The sequence below is a fragment of the Enoplosus armatus genome, chromosome 13 (genome assembly GCF_043641665.1).
Source record: "Enoplosus armatus isolate fEnoArm2 chromosome 13, fEnoArm2.hap1, whole genome shotgun sequence".
Taxonomy (NCBI): domain Eukaryota; kingdom Metazoa; phylum Chordata; class Actinopteri; order Centrarchiformes; family Enoplosidae; genus Enoplosus; species Enoplosus armatus.
This window is the reverse complement of record NC_092192.1, coordinates 22,344,175-22,369,565: the sequence shown is the minus strand read 5'-3', so window position 1 is coordinate 22,369,565 and position 25,391 is coordinate 22,344,175. Positions and strand designations below refer to the sequence as shown.

Genomic DNA, 25,391 nt, shown 5'->3' with positions numbered 1-25,391 from the left:
CGTCATGTCTTATTTGGCGCGAGAGAGGTGCGGGCTGACCTTGCGTTCTGACGGGCTCGGAGATGGGGCTCGGGTCGCTCAGGCCGTAGGCGTTGACAGCTCGGACGATGAACAGGTAGATGGTGTTGGGGAGAAGGCCGGTGATCGTGTGCGTTTCCACCTTGACCATGTCAGCTACGGTCTGCCACGTGCTGCCTGCTGATTGGCTGCGAAAGGATAGAAGGAAAAAAAAACAAACTGATGTTCAGTGTCTGATAACAATATGGCGTTTACAGATCAAGTCTGACCCTGGGTTAGGGGGTTAGGGGGTTAGGGTTGTTGTCTGTAAAAAAAAAAATTACCACCAGGTAGTGTCATCGTAGCGATCGTAGGCGGCACAAAACCAAAAAGTACCTCAGATTTGTACTCGAGCTGATCTGATTTAAACAAATTAAAGAATGCACGAGGAGATCTCCAGGCAATAGCAGGACCTATTTTTGGGTCTTCCTCCTCCAATATTTCTTGTCTGGTAAACAATAGCAGATGTGAGGCAAAGTCACTCGGTTCAGAGAAGAAGTTTGCGCTCGCTGGAATATATCTCCTCGGAACGATACAATTCTGCTGTCCTGATGAATAATGCAATGAGGCTTGTGAGGCGGCACAGCTGCCAACAGGAAATGAGGGCATGTTCGTAGCCTTGTGGCACTCCCCCAGATGCATTCTCTCCGCCGGCGCTCGACCCCGTCCCCCCCCCCCGTCCTCCCGTCTCTCCCCCCTCCTTTTCCCTGTGAATTTACTGTCACCTTGGCAGAGCCGCAGTCACAAAGGCCTCCCCAACCATTTGTTTGACACTTTTAGATTTTCCCCAAGGGTACTGTGGGGGGGGGGGGGGTGAAGTAGCTTCAGTGCTGAACTGCACAATTAGACCAAAGAGGAAAACGACTCATGAATACTCATCTCGGGGGAGTGTGTGTGTGTGTGTGTGTGTGCGTAGGCCACCCTGCACCGGCGCTAGATTCAAAGTAACTTTGTGCAAGAGATGCTCAGAGGGAGTTCACACACTCGCACACAAGGCTGTGACCCCCCCCCGAAAAAAACCCAAGAAATATGTGTGTAGTCTCACCAGGAGAATGGAAAGTCCGGAAATTAAATTAAACACTATTACACATTGCATATGTACACACACACACACACACACACACACACACACACAAACAAGCCCCAACCCTGGCTCTTCTTCCCTGTGCTCCCACAAACAAACCATCGCACCTCAGGCAGGGAAATGTTATTGCCAACATCCCACGGGTATCCTCCAGCCGCTTTTATAAAGAATCAGTCTGCGTTACTCGGAAACGCTCCACCGCCACGGGGGCCACGGGGGGCCTCGGTGGACGTCTGGATCTGATTAGGCTCCGCCGGCGTTCCCCTCTTTATCGAATCGGAAGGCCACATTTGCCCAAAACGCCGCCCTATCTTCATCTGGAGGCCTTCCTTTCGCTTCCTGCTCAGCTAAACCCCGATTTATCCAAGGCCCACTTCCTCTCCTCTCCTCTCCAGCACCTGAAGGCCGGGCCGCTGCGGTGCATTCAGGTTCACGAGAGTCCTTTCGTCACCGCGAGCTGCGTGCGCGGCGTGTTTGACCTGTTTTGACCCGACACGTCGTCCATTCTTACCTGACCCAAACCTGAAGCGAAAAGCTACATCCCTCGTACATTTCATTCATGGAATTGTTCTGTTTTTTGTTTTTTGTTTTTCAGGGGGAGGGGGACTGAGCCTTATTTTCAAGGACTAATGATAATGAATAAATACGGTGGCTCGACTCATTTTAAAGAGCTGCACACCGTGAATGAATTCCGTTCTTCGGCTTCAGTGCAGCTGTTTTTAAATGTGTCCCAAAATGAAAAGGTTTTCTTTTCGGGGACAAGACCTCGACTTTTGCATTTGTTTGACATCCAATACAAGATGAATACAGCCTTGACTGCTAAATAAGGGAGGGGGATGATTTGTGAAAAAGCACACAGGGAGAGCAGGGTATTGAAGGGTGTTCGTCCTCGACGGATGCACCGTTCGTAAGGTTTTAGCGAAACCCCACCTGAAGGCCTCGATGATGTAGGAGGTGACGGCGGCTCCTCCCTCGTGCGCGTTGGGTTGCCAGGTCAGAGAGACGCTGTTCTTGGACACGTCGGTGACTATGGGTTTGTGCGGCGGCCCCGGCAGCTGGAAGGGCTCTGCGGCCTGAGCCACCGACGGGTCGGCACTCTCTGGATGGGGGGGGGGGGGAGAGGAGGGAGGAGGAAGAGGAACAGAAGAGCAGCTTCATTTACTGCCACCAATGAAACCTCTACAGTGTGTGTGATGCACTAACATACTCAAGAGAAAATCAAAAGGGCACAGCCTCACAGCATTAGCATTTAGCATTAGCATGTTTGAACCTTTATTTTCAGGCCCAGAAAAGTGCCTCTCATTCATGCACTCACTGACGCTTATATTTGCAGGGAGCTCAGGACCAGCAGGGGTTAAGTGTTTTTCATCAGACTCAGGCACATGAAAGTGCTTGTCACTGCAGTCACACTTGAATCTATGGCTGATCATTTCGCCGCCGTTAATTTAAAAAAAAAACGGTCAAACTTGATCAAAGTTACCCGAACTAATAAGAAGGGCGGAAATAGAAGAGTGATAATCGGGGATGGCTGTTTTTAGACACTGCATATTTTTTCTTTTTTCTTTTAGATGAAACATCTTTGCGTTGTTATCCGCCGCCACTTTCATCGAGCTGCCTTCACTCTGCATGCACTTTAATCACGCCGAGGCAAATTACCTTTAACTGTGAGCACTCCGCTCCAACTCGTCTCTCCGCTGGAGCTGGAAGCCAGGCAGGTGTAAACCCCAGAGTCCGTTTCCTGGCAACAGTAAAATGTGTATCATTAGTTTATGTGTGTGTGTGTGTGTGTGATTGAGAGCGTGAGACTGTGCTGCTGTGTTAATGTACCCATTACCAGTGATTGAGACTAAATGTCATATCTCTCAAAAGCAGAATGTTTGCAGAATACTGAGCGGAGGGAGGCTGGAGACGAACAGAGAGCTGCTGCTCGCACAAAGCCGGCCAGGTTTACTCTTTCAACTCTCTCACACCAAAGCAAGGCGGTTCTTAGTGTCGGTGCATGGCAGCTTGTAGCTCCCGTTTGTGCCAATTTGTTTAAAAAAAAAAAATTAAATAAAAAAGTACATCTTTGAGGTCACGGACGGCATCACAGAAGTATCTGAGAAGGACACTAAGCATGCATCAAGGACATCAGGGACAGAATGCACCAAATCCCGCCAAGGTGAACATGTTAGTCTCGTGCGGTTTGGATGCAACTTTAAATTTCTTTTTACGTAAAGCCTTCAGCCAATCATTTGGGCACATTCATGTAAACGTGCTCGCCGTTATTCTTTCATAGCAAAAAGAAGCATCAGTTGTTGCTAATTGCATCTGAATATTTGCATTCTGATCGAGCATACCTTCACATAACATCTGCTTTAATTAACTGCTCCTGCTTGTCAATTGCAGTTATTTCACACACACACACACACACACACACACACACACACACAAATAAATGATGTATTCTCAGTGGACCTATTTGAAGTCAGAGCTAAAGTCAAGTTGGTGGCTTTTATGTTCCTCGTGTGATTCCTGCACGGCAGAGGAGGAGAGCTAAAGGAAGGATCAAAGGACAGAATTTTAATGGCCAGCTAGGGGTCTAAACATTTCTGCGGCGCCGGGCTCTACACTCAGCAGCTGCTTAGGATTCTGGGCAGGCTATGAGCAGATGTAATTAAGGTGTGTGATAAATGTGCCTCTGTGTGTGCACATGTGAATGCTGGCTATTACTTTTTTGGGTGGGGAAGGCAAGCCAAAAGCTAGACGGGCTGTGAAAGTGCTTACAACAGAGGGAGATGTTGGGGGGGGGGGGGGGGTCTCTCAATGTGACACTTGAGGGAGCAGCAACTCTCGGGAGCATGTCTCTGATGCTTCAGCTTCATTGCTCCAGGTCCCTCTTTTTTTTTTTTTTTTTTTTTTTGTTGTCTTTCTTTGTTTCTCTTTTTTTTCCCAAGAGGAAAAAAGAAAGAATAGCCGCAATGCAATGTCATCGAGGCGCTTTATTAGCCAATCAAATGCGTGCAGAGACCCTGATAGGCTACTTTGCACAGCTTATCTCGTGGTCATCGCAAACACGGTGCGGCGCTTTGGTGTGTAATAAGCCTTCAAGCCGCCATCTGTTACTTCAAATGGGCTCCTAAGTGAATTGTATTTCATCTTCTCGCCATTACCCCGAAAAAAGATTTCAAAAAATATTCCAAAAAAAAAAAAACGTGTTCGGCAGGCCTCAAACATGCACGTAAGGTCTTTTGGTGAGAAACTGTTTGTCTACTATAAAACTCCACTTTTAACTGCTTAGGGTTCAAATTTACTACTTTCATTTCCGACCACTGGTGGTGCAGAGCCATGTTTTTAATGGGTGGGCCCTTTTTGTTGTTGACCAGCTCTCGCAAGTTCCGTTCAAGTGTGTGATTGCGGATGTCTGTGCAACCGGTGCAGCCGCGCATATCAACCACCGGTGGCCTGAATGCACCAGGCAGCCCAGACGCGAACAACGCACAAACATTCGCAAATAAAGGCTCTGCGAATGTAATTCATTGGACTTCCTCGGGGGGGGGGGGGGGGGGGTACACACGCGATGTGGTTTTGTTTACAAGAAAAACTCCACCGAGTAGGCGCAGTGGTGCAGTGAGAGGGTCGGATACCTTGGCTCCGTCTACAGCACACTGTGAGGGCAGAAGGACTGTTTGTATTTTAATAGTTAGCTGCACCCGTGAGGGCTGCTGCCTCTCTGAACAGTACTCCTTGTTTGTTTGTGTGTGTGTGTGTGTGGGGTTGTACAGGTGTGTGTGTGTGGGGTTGTACAGGTGTGTGTGTGTGTGTGTGTGTGGGAGTGTTACGGAGAATTTTAATTAGCTTCTCGTCTGTTTTTTGCTGCAAGATGTATTCAGCCTCCCAGTAGTTGGTTTCACTGTACATGCGGACCCAGTCCACCGCAAACACAACCAGCCTCCCCTTATTCACTTATTCTGCCGATAGCCTCCCATTGAAAACCTTATACATTATGCAGGGGGTGTGCGAAGGCGGGGCCTATCATGACTAATGCCTTCGCTGAGCGGCGTGCGCACACTCTTGCCATTCTCTGGGCCCGGCTCATCAGTAACGCTGACAGAGGAATTACTCACGCCTAAGTGGCTTGTCAGAGCGTCCTGCAGGACACCCGGACAGGTGACTCTCCGTCCTACGCAGCGCTCCGCCCCCCCCCCCCCCCCCCCCCCCCCCCCTCTCTCTCTTTCTATAGGCCCTGACCTTGAGTTGACCCGTGGGCCCGGCTGACGGCGAGTCTGTCTGAGGAGGCTAAAAAGCGGGCCCCCCAGATGGTGGCGTTTGATCGGCGGACGGGGAATCGGCACGGAGGGCGGGTGGGGGTGAAAACAGCCGGGACACCTGACTATTAATCAAGGCCGGCAGCTCCGGGCGCCGAGCAAAACAGATTGCTGAAAAATGGATGAGGCGAGGGGAAGAGGGGGAGCGCAGGAGGGAGGGAGAGGGGCTCCAAACTTAAAGAGGGCATCTGAGAATATTTATTTATTTACCGTACTTTGCTTACATCTTTGTCATTTGGGATATTTCCCGCAATTGCGCTTCCCCCAGAAATAAGTCTGCCGGTCAAACAGAGCGATGTGAACTTTGGTGTCCCTTGTCTTTGTCCACCACCTGCTAACTGCCCCGTCAGCATGGCTATCAGCCCCAGCACGATGGCACACAGAGGGTTGATAATGATGTCAGATGCTTCTTTGGGGGGGGGGGGGGGGAGTGGAGAGGGAAATCTGATTACCCACTAGAACACGTGTACGCGGGGATTTAAAGTCAACACATGAACTTGATTTCCTGTCTTAACCTGATTACTCCCGTGGTAATCCGTTTCCTTTTGTCCGTGCACTCCTTCTCTCGCTCTCCTCAGGCTTTGTTTGGGTTCCTCTGTCTCTTCCCCTTTTTTACCTTGCCATAGCCCCCCCCCCCCCACGCCCACATCAACCGTTTAGCAGACACCACACACACACACACACTTCCCGTCTGTCCAGGATGTCTTGGCACCGGTGAGGGACAGCGGTAGTGTGTGTCTGGCAGAGATCCCAGGGTAATGGCACCTCCTCATTGCCAGGGTATGAGGAACAAACAGACCATCTGTCCCCCTCCAGGGGCCCCCCGATGAAATCGACTTATTTATACTGATTCTTTCAGAGTTAAATGTGTTTTATGAACGCTGATTCCCCCCCCCCCCCCCCCCCCACCCCCCTCCTATGATACAAAAGGAAGATTGTGCTCACTGTTTGTTTGTTTTTTTGCGTTTAACGTGTTTCACACTTTCACCTTGTGAGTCTGTGTGTGGTGTTATTGATTTTTGTCAGTGCAACATGCGGCCACAAAACCCCCCCTCACAGGTGTGCCGTTGAGACCAAAATGATTTGCCTCCAGCCTCCTCATGCGGTCAAACTTTGAATTTTGGCAAAGCTAATGGCATCCCCCGTCAGGCTCAGCTGGGCTTTTGTGCTTAGCGCTGATTAGCGACCGCTAACATGCCAGCAAGCTAGGCTACGACGTTGGTGACGCGGTAACCTGACATCGGCATGTCAGCGCTGCCATTTTGCGAGCATGTTAGCATGTGAGAATTAAGGGTCCCCTGCTTCGTGGAAGTGAACGGAGGGATTTGTGCAAGTCATCTTGTCTTGTCTCTCACGTCTGGAACCCACGTCCCGCAAATGCCAGTCGTTGATATGTTCGCGGCGAGAAACGGTAACATCGAACGCACCGCCGTCACTTCGGGCGACGTCTGCTCGCCGCGTAGAGCCTGATCAAACGGAACCCGAAGCCTAAGGAGAACTTCAGCGTGGTGTTTGACAGCTTTAAATGGGATCCTAAAAGCGAGAGCGCTTCCGAGCTGGTCGCTCTCAGCTGTCGAGTCACTCCCTTTTATTCCCACGTGACGCGAATGCAGCGTGAAATGCACTTCAGGGCTCCCGACCCATTTCTCCTTGCAACTCCCCCCCCCTCTCCCCTGCTCAGCCCCCTGCCCCTCCGTCTCATATCTCTCGTCCGCCCCAGTCCTCCCTCGCAGTGACGGATTGAGGATTTAATTACAAGTCTCGGCGATCGTTAATCATTGAGAGCCCACAATCAATTAATTGCGCGGGCCCTTTCTCGAGTCTCGCAGAGGCTGCGGTGACCTCAGGTGCCGCCTCGTACCCGGGAGGGAATTCTGGGCAAGAAAGGATTTCATTAGCACGGAGTAAGACGGCGCTAACGACTGCTAATGGCCTCGCGCGCTCATTATCATGGCGATCACGCCACGCAGATGCGTTTTTTTTGCTGCATTCGCCCACCTCTCATAAAGACTCATCATTTGAGTCAACCGTTAAAAAAAAAAAAAAAAAAAAGAATGTCCTCTGTTTAAGTGCTTCTTGCTCTCCCTGTAATTAGAACTGGTGTTTTATCACGTGGACTATGTTTATGCCGCGTGAACTGCATCGTGTTTGACGTGCAAACAGTGACGCATGTGGCCGGTGAACACATTTTCAATGAGGCTCGCGGAAGGTGCAGTGCGATGGAATGAGAAGTGGTGATAAATATGCAATGATTTCAAACTCAGTCGAAGGTCATCGCGGAAGAGAGCTGCGGATTCAAAACGTTTTTTTTTTTTGTTTTTTTTTCATTTCATATTCAAATGACTGTGTTTGTATTAGCCGAAGCCTTTTGTGAAATACCTGGAGGTTGGTGATTTGGAAGGTGCCGTTTTCCATCAAGCTGACCCGGCCGTCGTTTCCCAGGATCCTCTGGCCGTCTTTCTCCCATTGGACGCTGGGGAAGGGGTTGCCCATGATGTGGCAGTGCAGCTGAATGGTGGAGCCGGGGGCCGAGGTGTGGTTGGCCGGGCCCTGGCGGATGATGGGCGGGACGCGGTCTGAAGGCGCTGTGGGGACGGAGGACGGAGTCAGGCGGGTTTGAGACAGATAAGGCCGTAAGTGAGCTCCCCTCGTGTCATCAGAGGATTCAGATTACCACTGGACTTAATGTTCTTTATGTTCTGACCAAATTTCACCTTTGATCAAACTGTGGTTCCCAGCTGAGCTGCAGGGCGTGGAGCACTTTCTAAACGGGCAAAGAGAAACTGACAGGACAACACTGGCGGTGGTTATTCCACCTCAGCGGTCCACCATCATCTGTTTCTGAACAAAACCTTACTGCATACTACTGTGAAATCTATGTAGTACAAACTGCATGCTACTATCTGTCGGCGGTAACATGTCACCGTAAGAGAGCATCTGCTCCCGGAGGCTCTCAGGTCCTCCTCTCCGGTCCTGCCCCAGTTCAGCATGCAAATCGATGACATAGATTTATTTTCTCTCTCTCTGAGGAAGGCAGGAACGTGTTGACACGTGTTGCTGTCACAGTGATGGACAAGATGTTGAGTCGTGCCTCGGTGAACACAGTATTTAACAGTTATTCCACTTGAAAGTGTCTTTTCAACAAACACTATACCTTTGAGTCACCACGGATCATTTGGAATATAGTCTTTAAAGAGAGCATATTTCCTTTTGTTGTGACTCCCTATCACACGTAGTCAACGCGCCGTTAATGACTTCACTACCTTGATCATCAGCCGTTTACATTTCAAAACACCCGCCGCGTCTCTGCGAGTTCTATCTGCAGCGAGCGCGCTAGCCAGGATGCAAACGCGATGCATGTGTTTTTTTTTGTTTGTTTTTTTTGCCTCTTGCCGCAGACAGAGAATAAATGGTCGTGGACAGCAGTTGAACTCCCTGGTTTCCTTTCCTTTCCTGCGATGGCGGCTGGCACTCACAAAGCCCCCCACCACGCCAACGACTGAGCAAACCAAAAAAGTTTGACTTTTGCCTACAGACCGGGGGGAAGCACACACCCTCCTCATTCGTATTCTGTGGTGGCGGCGGCGGCGGCGGAGGCGGCGAATCTATCTGATATCATCATCTAACCGAAGCTAACTGAAAATGTAAAACATCAACACGGGAGCTGGTGCAGATCCAGCCCAACATGCCAGTCCCCAGTTTACACCCCCGAGTGGGAGGGAAGCATATGCTGCAGCGGGGTTATTTGCATAGAGCTCTCACCAGTTGTCCCTTTTGATTACATCAGATAAGCCCCCCCCCCCCCCACCCCCCGCTGTTTGCTCATTTGGGAGAATATTTTAATTTGAGACGGATTTGAAGGGTTTTCAGATTTGTGTCCGGGGGAGGGGGAAATGATTAATGAAATATGCTAAGTTGCATTCCATTGTGACGTGTGACCGGGGATGACGTAGGGGCAACAGGTGGGGGGATTTTGGAGACGGCAAAAGTAACACCGACATGTGGCGTGGACCACAAACATCTTTACTGTGGTCTCAGCCCACGTCCTGCCTGCCCGCGTGTTCACACTCACCGCTTTCCACCTCCAGCAGGGCTTTGGTGAGGATGCTGCCGGCAACGCTGATGGCCTGGCAGATGTAGTAGCCGGAGTCCTCCACCTGGACGTCGGCGATGGTCAGCTCGCCGCTCAGCGACACCGAGAAGCGGCCGGACTGTGACGGCTCCTGGATGGGGAACAGCAGGATCTGTGGGGGGGTGGGGGGGGATGGGGGGAACGAAACGCATGAAACAGGTGAGTCCTTTTTTCTTTTGTATGAACTTTCTTACATAACCGACTGGCTTCACACGCGGGCATTCATTTCTCGCGCTTGTTCTCTGAAAGAAGGAGTCTTGAATTTTATGTCCGTAAGCTTTGTACACAAATGTTAACTGAATGTTCACGGATAAGAGCTTTTGTTAGCTTCGCACCGACACCGCGGGTCACTTGAAAAATAAAGAAGACATGGAGGACACTATTTGAACGCAGCCTGAAGAGGGATAAAGAGAGCAGCGTTTGACCGTGGAAGGAGAGACGAACCGAGGCCCGTCGTTCAAATAACAGACCCGAGTTCAACTTGGCACTTTGTGAAAGAACTTGAAACTTTCTCTCTTATGTATAGAGACGTATATAAAGATGGACCCCCCCCCCCCCCGCATGGTCTCTGTCATTTCAGGTAGGTCTTATCACGCTGATGTTTGTTCCAGTGTTCCGTTTTTTTTCTGATAGGTTTGGTTTAACGGGGTGAGACGTCATGATTGACAGCTGAGATCCACCCCCTACCCCCCCGCGCAGACACAGCGGCCGTATTCCGGGAGAGCTTGGCTTCATTTCCGTGCAGTGGGGAGGAAGTGGAGACGCGTCGGCCATCTTTTTATACAGTCTGTGCCTTTTCGCCCGGTGAGTCAGAAGACAGGGTTTCAGGGCTTTTGCCGAAACCTTCTCCAAGCACAGAGCGGAATAGCTGAAACCAACCCCGCTGGATGCTCGAGCAGCATTGAATATTAGCAGTGAAATATAACCTTTATAGACACACACGCACACACACACACACACACACAACCATTTGTTCACGTGTAGCCTGAAAGCAATTCACATCCGGCTTTGTACAAATGTTCTGTCGGCTTTCACTTTCTAACGCAACACAATGTCACCTAAAGTGCACCCCCCCCCCCCCTCCCCATCCCCAACCCTGATCTCCTTTACTTTCCTTTTTCATCTGTCAGTACGAACTGTATGTGCCTACCCACATACTTCCTCTCCTCCTCTTCCTCCACGCTTTCTCCTCTTTATCTCTCTGCCCCACTCTTGTTCTACCCTCTCCCACACACACACACACACACACACACATTCTCCAGGCCTCCAATCTCACACTCCCCCCCCCCCTCTAATCTGTACCTGGGAGCCATGCTTCAGGCACCCACGCACTCTCATCAGGCCTTTCAGTGCATTCCAACAGGCTGCAATGCTTATCATGCGCTCGCCTTTCTCACACGCCATACTTCTGTGTGCACAAACCCCCACACAAACCCACACACACACACACACACACACACACACACTTACACTTTAGAAGACACACATGCCTGTGCAAGACTCACACTTTGGTGAATAATACCCTGCGTGGATGATGGGAAAATGAGGTGTGTATGAATGTGTGCGTGAGTCACCCTGGCGCTAAACCACAGCGCATGGCGGCAAAAGCGAAGGATGACGGTCGAGAACATGACAGAGAGAGAGAGAGAGAGAGAGGAGATGCGGCTCTCTTTTTAAAAGCGCGTGTATCAAGAGGAAAGAAAACTGGTGCCTGGATGGATCTGAACTCGTTTTCAGCTGCTTTTTGTTCCCCCGACATTTCCAAAGGCATTTCATTTGGAAAACTGCCCGCATTCAAAACGGTGCTTCATGCCTCTTAGTATTTTCTATGCTACATGTTTCGTATCATTTTTTTTTTTTTTTTTTTTTTTTATGTCTCTATGCATTCCTGGAGTAGCATTTCCCAACGTATGTGATAGTGCAGAGGCTCCCCACCACTCAAACGCAGTTTTTTTTCCCCAGACACCCACCGTCAGACACAAATTGCCCACGAAAAAACCCCGATGGATGCTTCAGAGGGCAGAAGCGGCGTCGTGCTCTAAACGGAAGCCTTTAAGCCTTTTTTACCTGGCTGCCTTCTTTTTGCCAAAAGACGGCTGGCGGAGGGTTTCCTTTGGTGCCACAGAGGAAGGTCACGGTCCGACCCGGAGCTGTGATCTGGTCCCGCGGCCGAACCACAATCTGAGGGGGCACTGCAACACAGGGAATAAGAGAGACGTGGTTATCAGGGCGCAATAGAAATGTTATCTTTGTGTGTGTGTGTGTGTGTGTGTGTGTGTGTGTGTGTGTGCGGTCAGTGTGTGTTGAGTGGGCTTAATACAGTGAGAATGTGCCAGCAGTGACATCGTGGCTTGGCCGGGACAGGCCGCCAGCGATGACAGCAGCTCATAACTGACAGCTCTCTCGCTCAAGACTTCCCTGACTCCTTATCTCTCTCGCTCTCTCTCTCTCACACACACACACACACACACACACACACACATAAACCAGATGAACCAGAACCGCACAGTGTCATGGCTGTGAATGCCTGGCTAATAAACGAGCCTCGTGGTGGCGAATCGTCATCCCTGATGATTCAAAAGGCCGAACAAGGCTCAGAACTGGCACAACCCCCGCCGGCAGCGACCAGCGTTCGAGCTTCTCCTTCACCGTAAAAGCGTTTTTCCCGAAGCCTGAGCAAGTGTCGAGGCTCGGGAACATTGCCTGCCTTTCCACCGGGAGGAAGCGGGGGCCACATTCAGTTCTTCTGCACTTAACAGAAGTAAGTAAGCAGCAAACGCTCAGCAAGCCGTCCGTTTTAAGAGTTCTCCGCCTCCTCCTCTGCGTCCCATTCATTCAACCCCAACCGCGAACACAAAGAACGGCATGATTGCGCTTCAATCACCGGAGCCATTATCGAACTAATTTCAAGATGCGAACAGAGGCTGCACAAAGGGGACTAGTTCCTGCGGCTAGTACCGGGAAGTAAAAGAGCCATTTGCCTCTACCGGGATGGGGCTACAAAATAGGTCCTCTGCGACCTTGATTTGATCGATTACGCCAGCTGTAGATGCTTATTAGTTAAGCTACAGGCCATGATAATCGATATTATACGTTTGCGCGTAGAGCCCATCAACGAGGCCAGACCAGAACCCACAGGAGCCTCCACTTTGTGGGGTTTGTGGGGCCACCTTTCTGATCCCAGGCACCAAGGCTAATCAGGTGTCTGTTGAATGGAGATGGAGAGTAAGAGGGGGAAGTCTGTGTTTGTGTCTTCACACACACACACACACACCTCTTTGATTTCTATTGATTCCGTAGCAAGTGACAGGCCTCCCTCCGCAGATGGGGGTGTGAATGCATAATGATGCCCTCCACTAGTCCTAATTGATTTCTCATCTTCCCACCTGATCTCCCGCTTCTCTTTCATTCTCCGTCTCAATTAGCACTGAGAGAAACCGGGGGGGGGGGGGGGGGGAGAATAGAACGTCACAGCGAAAGTGAAGGAATAAATAGGCAAGTTTCCAGGTAGGTTTTCTGATGTCAACATTTCAATTTGCACAACAAAAGGAAAACAAAAGAAAACGTAATCTGCGAACAATGAGAAGTCACAGTGCACATTGATGTACACAGCATGCATCTTTAAGTCTGGGCTCTTTTCCTTTCCAGATCGTCTGTTTGCTGGGTTCAAGCGCAGCATAACTTTGCTCCAATTTGTCAACCCAAAGCAATTACTCCTTGAGAAATGCTTGCCGACATCGGTTACCTCGGAGAGGGCCAATTTCTCCAACGTTTCGCCGTCGAGAGGGTGCGGCTTCGATCGAGTGCTTAAATGAGGAGAAAGCCGCATGGAAACCGAGATAAACAGAGACATGTTGGGAGGGCGAGCACTTTAAAGTGAGAGCGAGTGTGAAGTCCTGAGGTTTTCACTGGCACGAAAAGGGGGCAGGGGTCTTGAGAATCCCTGATTGCCCAATCTCTTGCCTCCCCCCTCTGTGGGACCTGCCCGCTCCCTGTAATCGCTCACCTCGGATGAGTGTGCAAGATTCATTTCATGCCCTTTGCTGTCCTAAAGGCTGCTTCCACCACGGGCCCCTCCACACAGCAGGAGGGGGATCCAAGTGACAGCCGCAGGATAAATCACAGCTAAGGGGGGGGGGGGGGTTCTAGGATCTAACATGCAGACCCCCACTAACCCTAAAGGTCAAACGTGTACTCCCAGTGTTTTGGATGCGAACCACTGGCACTGCACCCCCCCCCCGCATTCGGCTTCCTGTCGACACTGATGCAAGGCCTGAAATATTAAAGAAACGCAGTGTAACACCCACTTGTTATGTAACGCAACTCCAGGCGTGCACACATACAGATGTGACGAACACACAGGAGAAAAGACGCTGTGTCAGAACACCGCGCTTTAAGCAGGCCGTCTGACAAAAACTCGTCAACACCTGAATATACCCCCCCCCCCTCATCCCCATCCCCCCTTTGTGCCTGACACAACGGCATAACTTTGACCCAAATACAGTGACAGCTAAGAATATTCAGGATATTAAAATGCCGGGGTTTTTTTGGGGGGGCCGCTGCACAGCCCTGTCTGGAGAATAACAGTGTTTGATTTGAAGAGGCAAGCCGGCACACCGCCTGAGGCTGTAATAAATAATTAGCAATAATGGGCGCACTCGGCGCGACACTGAGACTTCAGATTTAGGGCAGGGAGAAACATTAGCATCCTCACATGGGTTGCAAGCGGGGAGATGGATTGTAACGGAGCGGTTGAAATATACATGACAAAAGAAAACAGTGTCTGCATGTCATGGAAGCTATTTGCGCAGCACATCGGTTGTACAGTAACTTAGGATTCTGGGCTGCCGGCTTTTTAGGTGCGACAGCTTTTGTTGTTTAAAGTGGCCTTTAAAAAACAAAAATGGCACTTTCATTTTCCAATTTTATGAAATATATAACCGGGTCTGCGAAAAACAAAAAAGGACGGCGCATCAACGGATAACTGCAGGAGGCAAGTGTCAGGGAGGTAAATTGGGGAACGTCTAAATAAAGAATGAAACGCTTGGGATAGGAATTCAAAGGAGCCGGGAGACTTTTTTTTTTTATATGCTGGATATTGCCAGAGCTGGAGAACACATAACAAGGCTAACATGCCAAGAGGGAGGCAAAAATAGGAAGGAAGGACTGCTAAAGTTAAGTTTCCACAGCTTTTTTCTACGATAAGAACTGTCAAGAGTGAAGGAGGAAAGTCTGAAGTGTGAGTGTGAAGTGCTCGGCCTCTTTGAATGCCTAAGTGAGACCGCTCCGTGAGACGAGGACCGAATGTTCCCCACGCACATGAGAAACCCCGCGGCGAGGAGACACGCGGCCAGTCCTCGCTGTTGAAATTGGTCATTTAACGTCAGGTCTTTATGGGTGAGATCATTTTATTTATATAGCCCGATATCACAAACCACAAACTTGCCTCAGGGGGGGGGCTCTACAATCTGTCCTTAGACCCTCGATTCGGATTAGGAAAAACCCCAAAAGACAAAGCCACATGTCTGGGATGTCTCTCTCTAGGTGATCTTGCCACGACTTGACGACACACTTGAGGCATCCAAGACCAGGACATAGTCTTACAGTGTGACACCGCGTTCGTGCCCGCCATCGGGCCATTTCAGGCATGATGTCGTGGAGTTTGATCCCAGCTCAGCACCCTGGGAATCACGTTCATGCTCATTCTCCTGATTTATCAGGTGGACAGGCGAGTTGACTTTCACGCGGGAGTGTTTTAGTTAGCCTGACCTTAACCATCCCCTGAGCACGATCGATCTTCCCCCCCCGACCTGAACCCCCAAAAAAGCGCTTGCATGGAAGGTAATCCAGGGTTTTGCAGTCTTCTGATCCCCGGCTTTAGTCTACGGAAGATCCTCGTAGACCAAATAAAGCAGGCAAGCGTTTCGGCGGGCTCAGCTGCTCACCACACACACCGGAGACGGATCAGAGCGCTCCGCCGCTGTTGTACGAACGCTGCATGTTGCTCAATCACACAGACAAGCTACTTACAACCAAAAGCATCTTACCCCCTCCACTCCCCCCAGCCGCACATCTTTGACGTGTGATTTACACCAACATACTGACGCTATCGCACACACACACACACACACACACACACACACACACACACACACACGCTCTCCCAGCAGGAGTTCCTCAGGGGGGGCCTCGATGTGACAGGCAGCTGTCAGAGTCCCACGCTGATGCAGACAGCGTGTTTCACACAGTAAACACACTCTCACGCTGCTGCTGCTGCTGCTGCTGCTGCATGAGTCTTCAGCTTAATCCTTTCACATAACAACCTCTCTTTCTCAGACACACACACACACACACACACTTTTTCCTGACGCTGTATCCATTCTGAAATCATGATTGAGGAGGTGGTTATTTCCTGGGCATAATGCATTATAGCCAGGACCATAATTCATCGAAGCTTTTATTTCATTTGGAGTTGGACCTCTGCGCCTAGAACCCCCGCCTGTTCACCCAGCATCACAATATGTGAATCGGAGGGCTGGTGCGGTTTTAAATAGAAACTGAGAATAAGTCACAGAAGGAGCACTGCACTTCTTTGCTTTTATAATCTCCAAGCGCCCTCAGGCGAGACTGAGAAGTCGACCCCCTCCTCACGGGGTAAATGACACAGAAATTAAATTGCGCAAAATTCAAAAGAGAGTGTCATAAAGCGACAATGTGTGGCCGCACATTTACAGACGGAGCCGACTCGAGTCAAGCCCGGGACGGACTCAACTTGTCAGAATACACATCGAGTCCCTTGACTTTTATTTTTTGTTGCCTTGCTGATACGAATAATTCATTTAGTAAAAAAAAAAAAAAAATCCCAGCAGAGCAGCGCTGCTTCCTGTTTAGTTTGGCCAGTTTCACTCCCAGAAGCAACTGGGGCAAATGAGCAACTAGACCGGATGAGTTTTTGCGATTGTCAGGTCAGTAAGGCCCCCCCCCCCCACTCCCGCTGTGAGACGATTGACGTCTTGTGCTCCAGGAAAAAACAGAAAGCTACATTTACTTTCTCCTTTTGGCCGCCTGACATTTACTGCATTTTGTGATTTTTTTTTGTGGCGTTCAATGAAACACTTTCAACTCAAGAGTTGCCCGTAAATTTCAGTGATTGGGCCCTCCACAGCTTCCTACCCCTTTTATTCAAAGTGACCCTCGCACATTGTCATTTTGTTCAGCGTCGAGTCTGAAAATGGCTTCTCCTTGATACCAGCGGGGGCCGACACATGAAAAGACACTGACAACCGTGTCGAAAACAATCTCTTTTGTGGATTACTTGCTTAGTATGAGAAAACAACTGACGCGAAAGAAAATTCGTCGCCAACTATTTTTGTTAATGGATACGTCGTCATTTGTCATCACGTTTGCCGGTTCCAGCTTCTGAAATGTGAGGATTTGCCGCTTTCCTGCGTCGCTCAGGACGGTAAAAGAAGAGTCTTTGGGTTTCGGACCGTCAGGTTGGACAAAAGACGCAATTTGAAGGCGCCACTTTGGACATTTTATCTGCTGAAAGACTCACAGAAGAATCGGCGACAGTAATCGGCAGATGAGCGGATAATGAAAGTAATCGTCAGTTGCAGGCCCTGGAAACAAAGCTGATTGCACGTGGAGTGGACGGACCTCTTGCCCGTATTTGCCCAGGCCTCTGCTACAGAGGAGGGTTTTTGTCTAATGGACCTAAACCTGTTGATGCTCTGCTCTGCCGGCGTGTGTCATAGATTAAAAGGGTTATTTCATCCCTCTCTATTGCCCCGGCCCACGCACATGTGAAGTGACTGAGAGGTGTGCACAAAGACCGCACTTCTCTAAACACACACTCCAGTTGAAGCCTGCACCGCTCCTGAAAACCCGCCACTCGCGCTCCCTCGCTATTTATTCCAACTCGGACACGGTATCGCGCTCGAGCAGCCCGCCGCCGCATGACGAGCGCGTCAGCTTCCAAACTGACGCTGCTGCGCTAGCTGAGGGGAGTCTCACTGTAAAATGCGCTGTTTTTTTCCCCAAGAGAGAAAATTAAATTGCCGGAGCACGTGTGATTAATCCGTGTATATTCCTGCTGCATTGTTATACTCTCTTCGTTTGTTTTGCAGTGTGTGGAGCGTTGGGGGTTTCATCCACTGTTTGATTGTTTGTTTGGGCACTAAATTAAGGATCCCTGGTGTTAATGGAGGCTTTTTCTCTGTCGTAATGGAAGCTCCACCGACGTGAGCCAAAGCCTGACTGGAGTGCAGTTGTGCATAATCAAAAGCCGACACTCCCAGAGTTTCCGGAGGTACTTAAATACTAATTGACTATCCTCTATTCCTAATTGGCCCAAAAAAAAAAAAAAAAAGTTCTGCCTCCAAGAGTCTCTCTGTTAAGTCTTTCTCTCTCTCAGACACACACACACACACACACACACACACACACACACACACAGACACACACACACACACACATGCAAAGATGGGATGAAATGGAATACTTACTGGATGGGCCGACTGCAATGGGGTGATGCAGAAAAAAGGGGTTGGGGGGGGGGGGTAGAAAAGAAAAAGATGAATGAGAATGAGATGATGAGCTCGTGGTGAACAGTGATGCTGTGATGAAGCGTTTTGAACGGGACTGAGGAAGAGTGGAACTTTGGAGCACCGCAGCCACTCGGCGCTCTATTGCATGTGAATGGACTGAGCTGAAATTGGCTGCTATTGAGATGAAGTGGTCCCAAAAGAACGGGACAGGGAGGAGGAGGAGGAGAGGTGAACTGGATGTGGATATACAGGTGAAGATGATGCACAATACGTGGTCATTTTCCTTTGTGTGTGTGTGTGTGTGTGTGTGTGTGTGTGTGTGAGATTCCTATTATCCCTAACACTGCAGCCGCATGCGCCAACCCACAATCAATCTCCATTTGCTAAATAGCTGCCGCTGGGAGTGACTTCTTCGGTCGGCTGCAGAATTCTATTAGTAAAGTGCATTTATGCACGTGCAAGAGTGTGTATAACGTGTGTTTTTTTTCTCTTGCACCAACAAATACCCCATGCCTGTCTGCATGAGCATGCATGTGGGTATAGCGTGTGAGCGTACGTGAGCTGACAGATATCAGGAGCGTCGGGGGCCCTGCTCACAGAATCAACCGTTACAGAGTGAAACTCTAAATATTCCCTTTTATCATCACAAATGACAGATTTCTCATCCAAGTGCCTCTCAAGGGACTGACTTTATTCTAATGCAATTTCACTGCTTTTTGATCTCGGCTCTCCCTCCAGAGGGATGACGAGGCGAGGCTTGAAAGGAACTTAAAAATCCATTTTTCACTTTTTTCCTCTCTTGTAGTTTCAGCTAACAGCATGTTACCACTGGCATAACGCGGGGGAGTTTCATCCAGCCGCAGCGTCTGGCCTGGCTCCTTATCCGCTCGTATAAAACATTTTGACCATTGATGATAACATTCAGCGCGTTCTTAAAGAGGGAACGTCCACGAAAGCTCCAAAATTCGATTCATCAGAAAGAAAAGGCCGTTAAATGACGGCACGCCGGTGGGCGAGATGTTTTTGTGATGCGTCGCAGCAAAAAAAACGTCCATCTGTGCAAATAATTCAGTGTTAAAATCCAATTTTCATGCATTTCCATGCAATTGGCTCCACTGAAGTTTCACTTGTTGAATGATCTTTTTTTAAGTCGGTGGCAGATTTCTAAAAAGTTCAAACATTGTGTCGCCTTTGGCACTTTTGTTTGTTTTTTTCACGCTTAAAATGAAATTTGATGAGTTTAATTTAATGTGTGTGTGTGTGTGTGTGTGTGTGTGTGTGTGTGGTGAGCGAGGGGGGGAGTAGCCCACGTCTTACCGTGCACTTGCAGGGTCCCCGATGCCTCTGCTTTGCCCACGCTGTTCTCTGACACGCAGGTGTAAGTGCCCTCGTCCTCGCCTCGCACCTGGGTCAGGCGCAGGCTGCTGTCACCGCGGATCTCGAATCTGGAAAGACATTTAGGGCAAAAAATGCGACGCGTCACTTTTCCAGAAAACTCCAGTTGTTGGCGAGTTTCACGTTTGAATCAGAATCGGACTAGCAATAAGAATCCCTCTGAGTCCACAAAAGCTTTATGTAGACCTCCTGGATATGAGCTGACAGCTGCCGTTGTGATTCTTGTGTTTATTTTTTTTCTCTCTACGACATATAAATGCATTTAAAACCGTGAAAATCCAATGTGTTCAGTATTTTTTATTAATTCTGGATTTTTTGAGGATATTTTCATCTGGTCAAATTCAAAAATGCATTCAAAAAAAAAAGGCAAAATGTAGAGCTGTGACGCTAAGAACAAGCCCCCGCTCACATGGTTCAGTAAGATTATTGTCCTCGTATCAACGGGTGTGAAGAGAGGACAGTGAGGTGTCTAAGTGTTGACGTGTTTACTAGCCATGGATGCATGTGGAGACAGAGTGACTTGTCCTGTGTAGCTCTAGGCAGTGGAGAAAACAAAATCCATCAGGGTCTCCCCGTGTAGATCTGCCCACCCCCCCCCCCCCGTCCAATCAAATCCACAGAGAGTGCGAGAGAGTGTGGCTCTCACAGTACCACAGTCACAGTGTTACTCTGTATTGGATCATCACGTACCATCACTGGCAGTTAAATAGGTTGCCTCGTGCTACTGACACAAGCTGTAATAGCTCTGCGTCTTTAGAGCGATGTGCACTGTAAACACCACTTGACTGTTGCAATTTCTAAGGCAATCATTAGCAATTAAGCCATTTCAGCTGCTTTGTTTCAATTAGTCGTCCATTTTGCGCTTTACAAGCGCTCACAGAACATCGTCCTCGGCAAGCTCAGCGCAGAAACGCACACTAATTGCGCTAGTTGCTCTCTGACTGGAAACTGCGATTATTGGCGGACACTAATTGAAATGTAACACGTTGCCAGGGCGGCAGTGACGCATCGCGCGGTCCTAACAGACAGCTTCAGTTGTACCTGCCGCGGGGCAGCTCCCCCTCCTCTCTCCGCCAGCGGACAGTCGGAGTCGGGTCTCCGTGCACCTCGCAGAAGAAGTCCACCGTATCGTCTGCCAGCACCACCTGGTTCACCGGCTGCTTGGTGAACACGGGCCTCTCTGAAATTAGACAACAGGCAGAGAATGGAGAGGGAGGGTTCAAAAACACTGCGATACATTTGCAACACTGCCTTTCATGTGATAGAAGAGCCATTTGGGATAGTTTAGCCAAATCCAGACACAGCTTTCAAACATCAGATTCGATCTCGAGTGTCTTCTAATGGATCTTGTCAAATGCCGTCTGTAATTCTTAAAATCCGAAGACCAGAGGAAGCCAGAGAAATATGGAAGAGCAAAACCAAAACCGAGAGAGGGAGTAATGGAGCAGGAGGGGAAGAGTCGGGAGGGCGAAGCCTGGTGTGGGAAACTGAGTGGGGAAAGTTGGAGTCCACTGCATTGCGCCAGAGCTCACTTTGAGTCTGAATGTTCGATCCGAGCTTCAACTGAGCCTGAGAGATTCCTTACCGAACCTTTACCAAGACACGAAAGGTCCAGGATCAACACCCAAGACTCATGCAGGAACAGATTATGTTTACATTTAAATGACCGAGGAGAAAAGGAGATGAGACGAGGAGACGAGAGGAAGAGGAGACGAGGAGAAGAGGAGACAAGGAGACGAGGAGAAGAGGAGACGAGAAGACAAGGAGAGTGGAGATGAGGAGAAGAGGAGACGAGGAGAAGAGGAGACAAGAAGACAAGGAGAGTGGAGATGAGGAGAAGAGGAGACGAGAGGAAGAGGAGACGAGGAGACAAGGAGAGTGGAGATGAGGAGACGAGGAGACGAGAGGAAGAGGAGACGAGGAGACAAGGAGAGTGGAGATGAGGAGACGAGGAGACAAGGAGAGTGGAGATGAGGAGAAGAGGAGACGAGGAGAAGAGGAGACAAGAAGACGAGGAGAAGAGGAGACAAGAAGACAAGGAGAGTGGAGATGAGGAGAAGAGGAGACGAGAGGAAGAGGAGACGAGGAGACAAGGAGAGTGGAGATGAGGAGAAGAGGAGACAAGAAGAAGAGGAGACAAGGAAACGAGGAGAAGAGGAGACGAGAAGACAAGGAGAGTGGAGATGAGGAGATGAGGAGAAGAGGAGACAAGGAGAAGAGGAGACAAGAAGACAAGAAGAGTGGAGATGAGGAGAAGAGGAGACGAGAAGACAAGGAGAGTGGAGATGAGGAGAAGGAGACAAGGAGAAGAGTGGACAAGAAGACAAGGAGAGTGGAGATGAGGAGACGAGGAGACAAGGAGAGTGGGGATGAGGAGATGAGGAGAAGAGGAGACAAGGAGAGTGGAGATGAGGAGAAGAGGAGACGAGGAGACAAGGAGAGTGGAGATGAGGAGAAGAGGAGACAAGGAAACGAGGGGAAGAGGAGACGAGGAGAAGAGGAGACGAGAAGAAGAGGAGACAAGGAAACGAGGGGAAGAGGAGACGAGGAGAAGAGGAGACGAGGAAACGAGAAGGGGGTGTTTGATGGGACTGAAAAGAAAATACCAATCTTCTATCTGTTTCCTGGGATCAATACACACTTTGAGAACGCTTATGCTGCTGCTCTGCTGAGAGCAAAGCCGAGCATCAGAGGGAGGGAAAGAAGCAGAGGGGTCGAGAGAGCAAAGCAAAGGGCAGCTGGGGAAGGGGGGGGGGGATTATTCATCTTCTGCTCCAACAGCGTCAGCTTGCAGTCCAAGAGAAAATAAACCCACAGAAAGGCAGAAAACAGAGGATGCTTGTGTTTTGTGAAGCTTTCTGCAGGAACCACTGCACATTTCTAAGTAGTGGAACTTATTCTACGGGATTATTAAATGTCATTTCGTCCAATAGATGAACAATTATCTCCAATTTAGGCTATTTGCGCTGTAATTTAAGCATATTTTATCGCCGATAACTGTATAACCTCAATCATTATTGTTTGGAGATATAGATCTTTGCATCTGAAATGTTCGTATGTGTTGTGCGATTCAAAAATAACCATGTTTGCATAGGGACATGCGATTGTGATATCAAATTTGCAAATTGACTACAATTTAATGGGATGCAGCAAAAATGACTCACCAAACACCACCAGCTCAGCGGGATCACTGTCTTTCTCTCCGACCATGTTGGTTCCAACACACACATACATGCCAGCATCACTTTTCCTGGTGTTGGAAATCATCAACTTGCCTCCTCGGATCTGAAAATGGGGGAGGGGAGGGAGAGAGGCACAGGAGGAAAATGGATGAAAAGTGAGGAGGAGGAGGAGGAGGAGGAGGAGGAGATGTGGTGGTGAAGGAGGGGGAATGAAAGAAGACAAATGGAGAGAGGTTGGACACAGGATATTGAGGCATGTTAGTCAAGAGAGAAGCCACTCGTTTTCAGTGTGTCATGGCAGATGGCTCCTATGCCAGTTCTTACACTGTTTGACAATGGGTCTAGCTCCAGGCCAATCGCCATGGAGACATCTCCAACCCATTGGTGCTGGCGTAGTGCTCCCAAGTAGTAGGTGTATTATTATTATTCTTATTAGTTATAGTTATTTCTAGCAGATGGCGTTCTAATGATTCAATTAAACAACACACAATGCAATTCAATAGCAATGTTGCTTTTCCGTTATCCAGCAATGATGGAACTGGATTGATTCTTAATCAGAGGCTTCTCATCAATAATCAAAGCTCCAAATTATTGATTGGCTAGTGGATGACGAAGAAAATTTGGAGTTTCCAAATGAACAGGTCTAACAATATTTTTCTTAAAATAAGGGGGAAAGAAAATCAGCAGTTGAGTTGTTTCCAGTTAAATCACTTTTGTTTAATTGCATGATACTTGTGGCATAAGCAAGGTCCCCCTCACTAAAAAAAAAAAGAAGATATTTCTATAGAAAAGAGACCTGCCAACTTACAGTGATCCTCTCATCTCGGTCATTGACCCGGATGTTGTTTCTCTTCCAGGAGATGGTGGGCTCTGGATGGCCTCTGGGGGGGATGCACTCCATGACAGCCGGCTCACCTGCAGCCACCACGACATCACTGGGTGTTTGACGGAAGTCGTCTCTCAGAACTGGGGAGAAGAGGGAGGGCGCAGCGACACGGTAAGACTGTGTGTGTAAACTTCTTTGTTGATGATACTGTCTTTTATCTGGCTCTGCGTTGCATCTGGCTAGTTTCTGCTGACATTTAGCCTGTTGATGATACTTTCCTTTATCTGACTATGCACACACATGGTGTCCTGTTGACTTTGTACTGACATTTGGCCTTCAAAAACAAAAAAACATGGATGCCAAACAGGTGCAAAAAATAGATAATCTCTCACTGAGCTTAAAAAAAACGCAAAGTAAGGCAGGCCATTGCTTTTGATACTGTATGCCTGGATTCAACATGGTGTGCATGTGTCCCTAAGGTCTTCATTGACTCTGTGTCATGTGTGCGGCATCACAGCACATCAATAATGGAGGCTCTTGTGGCTGACACACACGGAGTAGATGAATTATTCAGACCCACACACACACTCCCTTGGCAAATGCACATGCATAAATACACTTGGATATGTGGTCAAGAAAACAAGTCACCATTCAAACAAGTACATCAGACAAATCAACAATATCAACTGGTGAAAACCACTTTGAATACCAAATCCAGAAAAGAACTCCCTCTCCTCTGCTTTGCTGGAGTCTATTCATAAAACATTACAGATTTGTCTTCGAGTCAGCTCGCCTCCTTTACTTCCAAATTCATTTCTCTGTTGTCAACATCTTGTGCCTGTTACCTGAAGGCATTGGGCTTTTTCTTTCTCATTTCAGTCTCTAGAGCTCTGTGACCTCTCAGATTACAGGTGTGGGAGATGTTTTTGTAGGATGATGCACTGACGGCATTAGTCCACCAGGAAGAGGCCTAAGCCATGCAGGCCTGCAGGCTAGAAGTCTGGCCTCTGGCCACTCCAGGGAATTACAAAGGGGATAAACCAAAGAGATGGTTTCAGTGGCATTCCTATCTGGCCCGAATGTTCCTCTAGCTGATCTGAAAGGCAGATCCTCCCAAAATTCCTTTCACATCACAGTCTCTCCCAGGCTTTTATTAAGAAACTTCCAAAGTCGAGCAGCAGCTCTTTCAAAATAGCACTTGGGGGCTATCAAATTTCTACCGTCAGATATATTCCACAAAGTTATCTTTGAAGCTATGGGTAGATGTGAGATTTGGACATCAAGGAGTTGGTGGATGATTAATTGATGCAAGAGGATAGCATGGCTGATTTGCATACATTATGGCTATCGCATTTGGTGATATCAATAAGTTATATCAATATAATGGCATTCCACTCATGTCCTGACTCAACTCTCTCCCGAGTGCGCTAAGATCTGGAGGGCTGTTGAGACTGTCACGAGGATGAGCAGAGAGGAATCAGTAACTTCACCTTAAAAAGTGCAAGTCATGTCAGAAGCTGGTGTCCTAATTTGCACTCTTCACAGACCTTTGAAATCCCGTCAAATACGTTACTTAACATGTGTATGAATGCAAAGATAGAATTGACACAATGAGACAACCAGTGGAGTAATTCATCCCCATGCAATTCTCCAATCGTCTTCTGATTCAACCAAACATAAATAGCATTATTTCACACCTTTCACGTTGAAGTGAAAGGTGTTAACAGCAGCAACCTTTACACATTCCCAACCGGGGAGGAGGGGGGTTACCGTATTATGCAAGTACACTTTTTTACTATGATTGAGCAGCTTTTCTGAGCCATTATTTTTAGTCTTAAGGAATCTGTTGAACCACTAAT

General features: G+C 48.8%; 1 protein-coding gene across 1 annotated transcript in view; it reads right to left on the bottom strand.

Moving 5' to 3' along the window:
- Nucleotides 1-25,391, bottom strand: part of robo3 (roundabout, axon guidance receptor, homolog 3 (Drosophila)) — a 115,345-nt gene that overhangs the window by 10,247 nt on the left and 79,707 nt on the right. The window contains exons 3-12 of the mRNA XM_070917559.1: nucleotides 23,515-23,672; nucleotides 22,689-22,809; nucleotides 20,566-20,704; nucleotides 19,447-19,574; nucleotides 11,648-11,772; nucleotides 9,521-9,692; nucleotides 7,828-8,033; nucleotides 2,798-2,879; nucleotides 2,072-2,240; nucleotides 40-206 (exon numbers count right to left, since the gene is read on the bottom strand). Of these exons, the coding sequence (XP_070773660.1) occupies nucleotides 40-206; nucleotides 2,072-2,240; nucleotides 2,798-2,879; nucleotides 7,828-8,033; nucleotides 9,521-9,692; nucleotides 11,648-11,772; nucleotides 19,447-19,574; nucleotides 20,566-20,704; nucleotides 22,689-22,809; nucleotides 23,515-23,672 (1,467 nt within the window). The remainder of the gene's footprint in view (nucleotides 1-39; nucleotides 207-2,071; nucleotides 2,241-2,797; nucleotides 2,880-7,827; nucleotides 8,034-9,520; nucleotides 9,693-11,647; nucleotides 11,773-19,446; nucleotides 19,575-20,565; nucleotides 20,705-22,688; nucleotides 22,810-23,514; nucleotides 23,673-25,391) is intronic.